Source organism: Musca domestica, unplaced genomic scaffold (assembly GCF_030504385.1).
Source record: "Musca domestica strain aabys unplaced genomic scaffold, Musca_domestica.polishedcontigs.V.1.1 27, whole genome shotgun sequence".
Taxonomy (NCBI): domain Eukaryota; kingdom Metazoa; phylum Arthropoda; class Insecta; order Diptera; family Muscidae; genus Musca; species Musca domestica.
Genome location: NW_026712286.1, coordinates 2,092,706 through 2,104,636, shown reverse-complemented (window position 1 = coordinate 2,104,636; position 11,931 = coordinate 2,092,706). Strand labels below are relative to the sequence as shown.

General features: G+C 36.6%; 1 protein-coding gene across 1 annotated transcript in view; it reads left to right on the top strand.

Annotated features, from left to right (window-relative positions):
• Nucleotides 1-4,554: 4,554 nt before the first annotated feature.
• LOC101895245 (protein Teyrha-meyrha) overlaps nucleotides 4,555-11,931 on the top strand; it is a 30,921-nt gene continuing 23,544 nt past the window's right edge. The window contains exon 1 of the mRNA XM_059124039.1: nucleotides 4,555-5,620. Within this exon, the coding sequence (XP_058980022.1) occupies nucleotides 5,504-5,620 (117 nt within the window). The 5' untranslated portion in view covers nucleotides 4,555-5,503. The remainder of the gene's footprint in view (nucleotides 5,621-11,931) is intronic.

Here is an 11,931-nt window from a genome sequence, read left to right as displayed (position 1 = left end):
AATCAAAAATCGACCTACGTATCCCTATTTTATTGTGGAAAGGTGCAAAAACGGTCACAACTTTTACCAGGAAAGGTATTATTAGGTTTTCTTTGTTAAAAAGAGTAGTGAAGCAATACTCCTTGATAGTATACATGATCGAATCCTCGAATGAGATTAGCAAATGGTTGCCTGTGGGCAAAATTGGGACACAGAGGGCTTATAATTTCTCAGCTATAAGCGTACTTTTTAGAACTAACGCAGAAAGGCTCTAGTTCAGTATTCATTTCAGTTTACCCACCTAAAACTATGATTTCCGATTTTTATTTCATTGACAATTACTCCTTTGTCCAATATCCAGATGGCGATCCAGATGGCGCTGCCTATAGGAAACAATTGAAGGCGCTTAAAGTGTTTATTTCGTTTCAAGACGATATTTCTACAAACCCGAAAAAGGGGAGTAAAACGTTGCATGTAGCCCCGGAATATGGAAAACTCCTAGAAAGGGAGAATTTTCATATTTTAAACAGTTGAAAATATATTAAGTTTTGCCGGACCAAACTTTCGATCCACCATTAGGTGTAAAACAACAGGTGGGTTATAGGTAAACATGATCCTATATAGGCAGTGATATGCCACATAAGGTAAAAGTAGAGAACATACCTACCAAGAACTCCAATTATCAAGTTTAACCTTATTTGGCTGGAAATTGTGACAGAAACCTTTAGCATACCGAAAATCTGGAGTTACCACTATATGGTCTCTATACATAAACGTCAATATAAAACTTTGTGGCAAATTTCAAAGGTCTAGATTGAATAAAGACTATTCGTTATTCCAAGAAATAGAAAGACGAGCAGACAGACAGACTGATATCGCTAAATCGCCTTATATTTTTATTCTGGTCAGAAATATTTGTACTTTATGGCGTCTCGGACGATTATTTCGAGGTGTTGCAAAAGGAATAACAAATTTAATATACCCTCCATTGTAAGGCGGAGGCTATAGAAGCGTAAGGAGAAAATGAAAATGGTTAGAAGATGGGAAATTTTTCTTCCGAACCTATGCTTCTCAAATGGAATAGATCGGAAGGAAGCAGCAAAATGCCTGCATTTCAAGCCGGTTCGTTGACATGGTTATTCTGAAAAGGATTTTCGAGGAAGCAAGCCCGTACTCATGGTAATATTTTGAAGATGTGTGTCCACATACTCAAAAGAGTGTTCCGGTTCGAGTGACTGAATTCAAGCAGTCGAAAGGAGCTGCAATAATCCGTGGAAGGAAATTGTACTAAAACCGAATTCTGATCAGAAATATTCTTCTTTAAAGCTATACATGGTTGTTTCAAAGTAGAATAGTCGTAAGCAATTTGATGCCGCTCTTGAAGTCCCAGGCTATTGGCAAAAGTATGGCCTACACCACAGCAGCGAAATAGAAAAAGAACACCGAGAACTAAAATGGAATAGATTCGACACCATAGAAATGGCCATCTCCTAGCTTTTGAAGCGTCGAGAAAAGAGCAAAGCCATTTGAGACCTAGGGACACCACACCCCGAAATGGCAAAGAATAATTAATAACTAATTCCTTATCATTGTGTTCTTGAAATGGTGAAAATTGAAAAAAAAAACTGGCAAGTCTAACTATATCCTCAAAGGTGGGTTTGACCATAAAGGAGGTTGGTACATCTTAACATCCTTGAAATGTATAATTAGATTGCTGGTTGTTTTACCTGTTATGCTAAGATTCTCACCAGGGCGTCTGCAAAAAGTTCAAAGCCAGAGTAAATCAGAAGATATTTTGAAGCATAAAACCTTTGGTGAAATGAGAAATTCGGGAAGTGGCCTGGTCATCACACTCTTCTTCTTGCAATCAATGACAAATCTGAAGATCCTTGGGTGACATTGCTTGTAAAAGTCATCTGAAGAGGGTCTAAAGAGATGTTCATGTGCTTAGTAATATTCGAAATACTTTACACGGGGTCAAGGTTATTTGGCGCCCAACGTGGGGTAACTGCTACAAAGTCATTAAAACTTATTTTAAAGAAGTCCAAAGTATGAAACATCTAGACAATTAATTATTGGCACCTTGACAGTTAATCATTGGAAAGCCCCACTGAATGGCGCCGGTATTGCCGCAATAACCATTATATAGGTTACCTTCAAAGCGCCTGCCGGGAAGGCGTGCATTTAACTTTAAACTTTGTAGACAGCACAGCAGCAAAGTCTGATGAATTGTGGACTTAGAACTCAATGAATGTTGGAGATATTAGCAATTATGGAAGTAGGTTGCCTAAAATGCTCTTCTGCTTCTAATAACTGGCAAATCTGATTCTTGATTGTAATGGGTTGCAAAACTGGTATAAGGAAAGTCCAACTCTCGGAAGAGACGTTCATAAGCAAAATAATATTAAGGTTATGTGGCGCCCAACATGGGGTAGATTTTAAAAAACGTATTTTAGAGCCAATAGATATTCCAAATTATTAAACATCTTCACAATTAATTTTTAGAAAGCCTCACTGAATGGCGACAGTATTATAGCAATAATCATTTCATAGTTTCCCTGCAAAGCGGGAAGGCAAGAATCTCACTTTTAACTTTGTTGACAGCACAGCAACAGAGACTGATGAATCGTGGACTTGAAACCAAGGCTTCAGAAATGAGCTTTTATTTAGATAAACGACATCCTTCGAACACGTATAATGAACATATACTTCGACTTCAGTTCTGGTGGAAGAAAATAACGACGATTGTGAAGATCTGTTCCTGGCCCAAAAATTTTAGATTGACAAATAACTTTTTTTTTGTTGCAAAATGGTCAGGCTTTATCCCCTTATTGTTGTTTTTATAAAAACAACGTTTGTTTATTAGTGGAGAACGATGGTAATGTTTATCAAGACAAATAACTTTAAACCGAACATATAAATTAATATGGGATGATAGGATAAAACCCTGCCCTATATTTCCCTTTTTAGCAGGGAAGTACTCTAATCCAATTTGAAAAAAATGCTGAACAGGTCGACATCAGTCAACCTAGAAAATTTTTAAATATTTTTAGAAAATCTCATTTTTTATGAGTCGGCCATTCTACAGACAAGCTGCTATCGCTGGGAGCTTCCAATTATCGCCAAAAGTTTTGTAGTTACTTTGAAAGCCTACGAACTCTCAATAGGTATATTTGGGATTCTTTACAACATACGTATCGAGTTCAAAGTTATAAATTCGAAATGCCCAGCCACAATGAAATCATATCCTTCGAAAACAGTAAAAATATTTACGAGCTTTAAATTACAAAATAGTAAAAATATCATAAACTTATGTACACCAGGTGGTGTCTAACATGGACAAAAACAAAAAATCAGGAGGAGAGAACGGCAAATGGCCTAGGCACACAACAATCAACCCAACCAATAGTCGGGACAAAGTTAAGGATACCAGCAAACAAAGATTTCCAACAACAAACTGACAGATAAATGCAGAAGAGCTAACCAAAAAAAAGTAACAAAAACAGCGACAAAACGTTACACAAAGAATTGCCAACAAAACCATAGATATGGCGATGGACATGAACATGGTAAACGACAGAACGACGGACACGTTTGTGTTTTTGCCACAACAGCCAAAAAAACCGAAAAAATGGCAAAAGTATTGGCAACAGCAACAAAAACTGAAAAAAAAAACACAAAAGAACAACGACAACAAACCATCTGTGCAACCATTTTGGAATAGGACACAAAGAGTTAGTTGTGAACATGTTGTAAATTACTAAAGTGTACTTAACTCACTCGAAGGCAACAACAACAACAGCAACGACAACTACAAGGACAACACCAACAACAGCAATGACGACGACTTTCATATACCTACATCTGGTGGTTGCCAGGACTGTCATTTGGCTTCGCAAGGCAAAACGAAAAAAAAAAACAAAACGGAACAACAACCAGCAGAATCTACTTTGGACAGGAGCAACAACAACAGCAACAAAGACCAGCAGCCTCAGCCATCGAACAGAACCATTTCTTTCATTTCATTTCACTGCAGCTACCAGAGTCGAGTCCATAATGCAAATGGGTGTGAGTGAGAGTAACTTAGTGATAGCAACAACAGCACTGCAATCCAGTGGCACTGCCTGCCGCTGGTAGTCATCAGTAGTCGTTCGAGTCTATATACCACTTGAGTTTGGCTAAAACAAAAACAAAACAAAAAAACACCATTCATTTTTCTCGCCACTTGCTCACTCTCCCATGGCCAGCCAACAGTACATGCCATGGAAGACACTGCAGAACGAACACCAGCAGCCAGCTGGGCTTTAGCAGCAACAGCATATGTTCACAATGAATCGGTTCATTGAGCACCAATCAGAGCTACTCACCAGCCATGAGGGGCGTCAACGAAACCACCACACACCAGACCTGCAGACCGGGTGAGTGTGTGCGTGTGTATGTGTTGCTGCTCTTGCTGCCATGGAGGCAGTGTTGTGCGCAAGTATCTAAAAATGGAACTGGTTTTTTATGTACTGACTCCACAAACAAGTCCTACTCGTGCCATACACAAGGCAGGCTGGATGGATGGCTGGCTGCTGGCAACTGAGCAACTGAATGACTGACTCACTGGGCAGCAGAATACAAAAGTCACTTTAGTTCCAAGCAGATTTTACGTACGTGCGGGTGTATCACTCTGTGTCGGAGTCAATGAAAAATTAATCACACACTCACCAGCCAGAGCAGCAGCAACAACAAGAGCTACAGAAAAAAAAAGAGATTCATAATTGCAACTGAAGCTCACTCACACATACCGACAGACACACAAACACACACACATAGACATACTCACTCGCTCACGAATTCAAAGGAAGAAGAAAAAAACCAACAGCGATTAAAGTAATTGCAAATTTAATTAACTTAACTAGACAACGAACGAGCGACACTGCCAGTCGTCAGTCAGTCAGTTAATGGCAGTAGCTTCAAATAGTGAGCGGTAGCAGGCATCCGACCGAAAGTGTTTTTTTGTAATAACTAAACGAATGAAGAGAAGTGAAGTGCAGTGCAGTGTGACTGACGGACCGACGAACCGACTGATTGAAGGCATGTCCCGCCGACCACTACCAAGCGACGACGGTGATACCCATAAGTAATTACTGCTGTTGTTGTTGGTAGTTAAGTAATTACATGCATTGTTTGTTTGTGGCATTCATACGTTGCAATTGTTGCCAGTGTTTTTGAATGTGTGCGTGCGTGCTAAAATTATTATTATTTCAATTATTGTGACAGGTCACGTGATTTGTTGGCAATACAACAAATAATTAGCAATACTCAAAGAAAACAACAACAAATTAAAAAAAAAACATAATTAGTGCCAACCAGTGTTTAATTTAGTCGAATTGTGCAATCAAAAATAAAGGCGCTCCATGCCTAACGCCACCTTGTGTTGGATTTAACCTCATCAACTTGAAATTTCAATCAATACTCTTCGAAATCACGTTCCCTTGATCCGGAACATCTTCGTGGGAGATTGTCCTGTGTACCTATTATGGAAAGTAACGCCTTTGGAAGCAGTCACATACCGTCACAAGCATTGGTCGTTTTATCGGAGGCTGCTTCCGGTTTGCATGAGGCTCTAAGAGGACAACGTCCATTCCCCGCACGGGTAAGTTTTCAAAGTACAAGGAAGAAATAAAAATTGAATTTTTTATAATGCCGTCGGTTGAGGAAAGTAATTCTAAACAAGGCCTATTAAGGAATTTTCCCCTAAGATGAAAAAATGGGATAACTATAAACAATTTCCAAAAGAAAATAAAAAAAACTACTACTGAAGTAAAAATGAATTTTCTAACATATAAATCATGACAGAATTAAGAAGGTATAGTCATGTAATCATATGTTTATTTTTTTTTTTCAAAAATTTTCATTTGACAACATCTTATTGTCAAAATGTTTATTTATAAATCCAATGCATATACATAAGTCAGAGATGGGAAGCAGTTTCCTATGCTGTGAAATTTGACAGAAAATGCAAAGATAGGTATGTATTTTCTTTTTAATTTTACCATTATATAAATATATTTCAAATATAGTTAAAAGTTATTTCGAAAAAGATCAATTAATGCAGTAATAGTTCTCTTGTGATTATCGGAGTTATAATTCACACTTCATGTTCTTACAAGGTAAATTACAAAAAATCCAGACATGGGTATGCCTTTTTGAAATGACTTTACCTTCTTAATTTTACCACACTTCATGTTCTAACCACAATCTGCCGTCGTAACATACTTAAGGCTCGAAAAGTACACTGTCGAGGGCAAGGCTGGATTTTTGTTACATAAAATTATGAAAAGAAATTTTTTTTCTTTGTAAAATTATTTACTTTACAGTTTTAACTTTATAATGAAATTTTCATAGAACAAGAATGGCAAAGAGAAGTAATTTTTAAAGTCTAAACATTTTGTTTTGACAAAAAAATCACTTTTCCGCCTATTGATTGTCCAAATAGCTGAAAGTCGTTTTTCGATCTATACTTCCCTACATAAAGGCCATTTTAGATTTTCTTGATGAGTAGTTTTAAAACTTAATGGCTTTATGAAGGGAGTAAAAGTTCACAACTAAACAATAATTATCGTTGCATACTTTTAGGTTGGTAAAAATATCAAATAAAAATCAATGATTACCAGGCAATCGGAAATGGGTTAAAAACGAATTACTTTGCCATTTTCAATAGTCGACCTTTGGAATTTTCATTTACTGCCATTTCTACTCAAATATGCTTGCTGTTTCTTCCATTCATTCTCCCATTTCAATTGACTGATTAAGGCGACATTGCTGTCCATTAAAATTCCATTAAAACATTCACTTTTGACATTAACGACATTTTTTTATGCATTAATCCCTGGACCATAATGAAAGAATACTGTCAGATACATCAGCACTTGTGAACATTTATTAACCCCAGTCATGAATATCCGCGGGGAATTCTATTCTCAATTTCTAGAGATATCATTCATCCATGAATTATTGAGGATAAATATTTTTTTAATATGGCAACAATGCTAATGTGTCTTTTTCGTACCTTGTGTACCCTATTTGTTGTGCAAACAAATAATGCAAATTCGAGTGCTTCTGTTGTTATACCCTCCACCTCGAAAAGGAGGTAAACTTTGTCATTCCGTTTGCAAAATTCCATTTTTTTTAATCAGACCCATAAAGTATAAAATTCTAAGTCGATTTCACGATTTCCGCCTGTCTGTTGAAATCACGATACAGCCCACATTATGTGACGTAGAGCTTCAAAATTTGGGAGAACCATTTGTATTGTGTCCAGGATGATTTGTATTGAAAATGAGATATATCAGTCCACGTTTTGGTATAGCCGTCATATAACGATATGGCGACATATAACGACCTCCCGATATTCGGTATTTTGATGATTTTCGCCACAATTTTGGACGGATTTGTTTAAAAATTGGTATTTGTAGTTCGTAATGGATTCCAACTTAGATGGCGAAACATTGTATGTATAAGCCCACGTTTTTGTATAGGCCCCCCATAACGGTACCTCCTATTCGGTATTTTGATGATTTTTGTCACATTTTTCCACAGATTTGTCAAAAAATTGGTATTTTTAATTCATAATGGGCTCTAGCCCCGCTGGCAGAACATTTAATATTTAGGTCCACGTTTTCCTATAGCGCACATATAATGATACCCACCGATATTCGGTATTTTTATAATCCTAGTAACATTTACCCACAAAACTGTTTCAAATTTGATATTTAAGAAGATTTGGCAGATGATAATCCTTAAAGATTAAGATTTTGTCAAAAAATAAGTAGATTTTTATGTGTTTTCTTTTGCGACGCAAATCGGAGGTTGTTACGATATTCATTTTTCAACATTTTATACAAATTTCTATATTTTTTCATTAAACATTTTCAATTCCAAAATCGGTTTGACAGTTAATTATACCAGCAGCTGTGTCGATGGGACTACCTGTATTCTTCTAGCAAGTTTATGTTCAATAATAATGTTGAGCCTAAAAGTATGCATCATGCATTTCAATCTAATGCAAATGCAAAATAAGTACTGTACAGTAAAGTACTAGTTTATGATCTCATTTGACATGACGATTTTAAATTTCAATACCTTGAACTCAGCCATTTTGTCTGTAGGATGATGGGCAGTTATAGGTGGTACTAGAAAATTATGTCCTATTTTCCCGGCTAAAAGTTTGCCCGTCACTATTAAAAACTTCGAAATTTTATTACGAACTTCCAAATTTGCAGTAATTAGGCTATTTTTGCACGTTTCTGATCCGTCTTAGGGCTGTTTTTATAAATCTTCTTACAAAATTTTAATATCGGATAGTGAATAAAAAATCGCATAAATTGCCTAAAAGACGATATATTAAACAAAGATTTATTCTTTAAAAGCATTTGTAGATTTTCCATAAATCTATTAGGAATTATTCATAAATGGAAGGTGGATCAGTTATCCAGGAATAAAAATTGTCCGTAAATAGTGGTAAAAATACCGCAGCCAATATATTTGCTTTTAGCTCCATAAGAAGTGGATGTATATTTAAGTTATTTTGGATTTAAGTGAGTAGACGTACCCCCAAATGTCGTGCAAAACTTCAGTATCAATAAAGTGTGACTATATCTACATAACATGTACAAATTAGCCACAATTCCGCAGTTAAGCATCACTCCCTGTTATCCCATATCCATTGATAAGTTCATAACAAAATTAAACGTTGTGGTGGCGAAGGCCGCGGTGGCGGCATTTCTGATAACTACCCAAGAACCAGCAAAAAAAAAATACTGAACATTTGCCACAAAATCAACTCTTCTGCATAGTTTTGAGTAAATTTCGGGAAACAAAGCGGAGTTAATTCAATTTAAGTTAAAACAATCAAAACGTTTTGTCTACCAAGCGGACGACGAAGTAGGAGAAGAAATGACACATAGTTTGACAAAGTTCCAAAGAAATTGGTCAAACAAACAGATGTAGCAACAAAACACAGCTAACCATATTCCTGCTTATAAACTGAACTAAACTGACTGCCAGCATCGAACTGGCGAAGGTATTTTGTATTTATGATAACTCTACAAATTTCACCTTGCCATTGACGATCGATGGGCCAGGCAGCATGCGATTATGGATGGCTGGCCATAAAGACAGCAGAAGGAGAACAACAATGTCATTCAGTTCCTACATATTCAATCGAAGTATGACTGGATCGGTGGAAGGATGGATGGACGGTTGGTTGGATGAATGTATTTTAGTTTTGAATTTAAAATTTCGCGCATGTGGTAGCAGTTTATTTGACCGCAATAAATCAGCACACCCAAAGAGGCGACGTAAGGCATCTAAACTCCTTAGCCACTGGATTTGTATAACCCACATTCTTGGCCTGGCGAATGAAGGCAGCCAGCAACGCCACTAAGTATTCCAAAGTTGAAGTCTTGCCACAGATCTGACATTAAACGGTTTCACAAGCCAGACACAATGTGATTCCCAATATTCCTTGTTGCTGTTTCTACTTTCAACCATTCGTCCTCTTGCCCGTCTGTCTCTCTGTCCGTCCCATCCATCCATTGTGGCCTATTGTGTGTAGATTTTTGGTATTGACAATTTATGATTGTGTCCAAGTTTGCCACATGAATGTGTGATTGTTTTCGCTACTCCTAAAAATTCCCTGTCTCCGCTAGCCACTTTTCCCCTCCTCTGTCGCAAACAATGTGTGAGTTGTTGTTGTTGCTCGACGAAGACTTCTGTCATCATAAACATGAGCAATGGTCATGACGCTGATGCTACAAATGATGAAAAATATTTGAAACTTTTGATCAGTCGTTGATGGCCATGATCTTTTTCTTTTAACGGATATCCCCAGCAAACAAATAAAACAAAAGCAACAACAAAGAAACAACAAACAAGTTTCGCGCCAATATCTTGTTCGAAATTTAAAATACGATCTTCAAAAGTGGAGTATGTTAAACAAGGTATCAATATGTCCAACCGAAAGTGTAGATGGAAGCGAGATATTCAACGGCCAGAAACAACACCAATAAGTTCATCAACCATTACCCGCTTGGAGTCATATCCTGTGGGGATTTTCGTGTGGGGAAACCCAAGAGCCAGTGGTTATTTGGCTTATATGTTTGCTGCCAATTAGTGCAGAGTTGATTAGCACCAAGAGTAATAGAAGGGAGAGGGGTAGAGAGCAGTGCTCTTGCTTGCCTCATATCTTAATGTGTCAACAATTAAAAGAGTATTGAATTGTTAACATTTTTATGGAGCTCTTCTCTTGTTTTGCGTTTAGTTTTCCTCTTCAGAGAGGGTTGCCGTTAATAATACTGAAAAGGAGAGATAAAATGAAATGTAGAGTTTCTATTTCTCATTGATCAATTAGGATCTAAGAGTAGAGCTAGGCAAAATCATATAAAGAGATGGTATAAGAGAAAACTGAATTTTGCATTTTTCTTATATTTTATATATTTTTATATATAAATATTGTCTAAAAAAATTAAAACTAATTGTTAATATAAATAAATAAATAAGACATTGATTGGTTGATTGTTTAATAAAAACTAAGAGAGATTGGCAGAGTGGGCTAGAATACTTTCTTGCTCACCTGTGACTTGGAGTAACACCTACTTTAAACCAAAGGCCCACAGAACTTTTCGATATCACTCAAGATCGGTCTCCTTAAACGAATATATAACCAACATTATAAAAGAACATGACAACTCTGTTTTTTATAAGATATAACAGCTTCATTTACCAAACTAGGTGATTGCCAATGTGTTGTTGTAACAACTATGTCCCAATTGGCATTGCGTCGACAAGTCTTCCTGTACAACATTTTCTTGGTAGCAAAGTATGGTTTATGGCTGTTGTAAAACCATGGCGTTTATACGGCACGATATATTGCAACAATATATATGAACAGTTGTTTGACACATATGCTGGTGCATGGATAAGGCATTATTGACATGCCATGATGCCACCAAAGTGTCCGACGTGTTCGATATGAATCAAATTGTTTGCATCCAGTTTTGATGGACAACATTTGCTAATTAATCAATCAATAAATCCATGAAGAACAAGTCTAAAGCGAACGGAAAGCTTAGGAAATGGAGTACCGCAATTTGTTGCCAGGAAGTCATATTAATTGACCTGCTTTCCTAAAAGTGGGCTGATTGAATGACGAAAAAAATATTTGTTTTGTTATTTTAGTAGATTCTATGAGTTACCCAAAAGGCAAGAATAATATGAATAAGATTTCGATGTTATCCCAAGAGGTGAGATAACCTAAAAATATTCCCAATTTGATGCGGATGAGTTGTTCTGTACATTTTTATACCCTACACCAAGTAGTGGAAAGGATCTTTGTGTATTTGTTTGTAACAGGGAGAAGGAAGCGAGATAGACCCATAGTTTCTTTTGTGGATCTTCATAGAATTACTTTCTGAGTCGATTTATTTATCCGTCTGTCCGCCTGTCCGTCCATGTATTCTTGCAGGTCGCATTTATTATCCGATTGAGATACAAGTTTGCAAACTGTATTTGTTTGGCCTATAGACGAACCCTATTGAAATTGGATCAGATTTAGATATAGCTCCCATATATTTTTAACCGATTTCGGGTTAATTATGCACCAAATGGCCAATATAAGTCCAAATGACGAATTCAATGTAGAAGCAAGTATATCAAATTTGGTTGAAATCGGTTCAGATGTAGCTATAGTTCCCATATATACGATTCATCCGATTTGGTGTTTAAGTCCCTTACATTCGTAATATGCATTCGACAACAATGATATTTGGTACCAGATATCAGATACAGCCCAGAAATACCTATGACAAATTTTATAGAGGTCTGTTCAGATTAGGATATAGCTTCCATATATTTTTTAAACCGATATTAGGTTTATTGTGCACCAAATGGTTAATATCAGTTCAA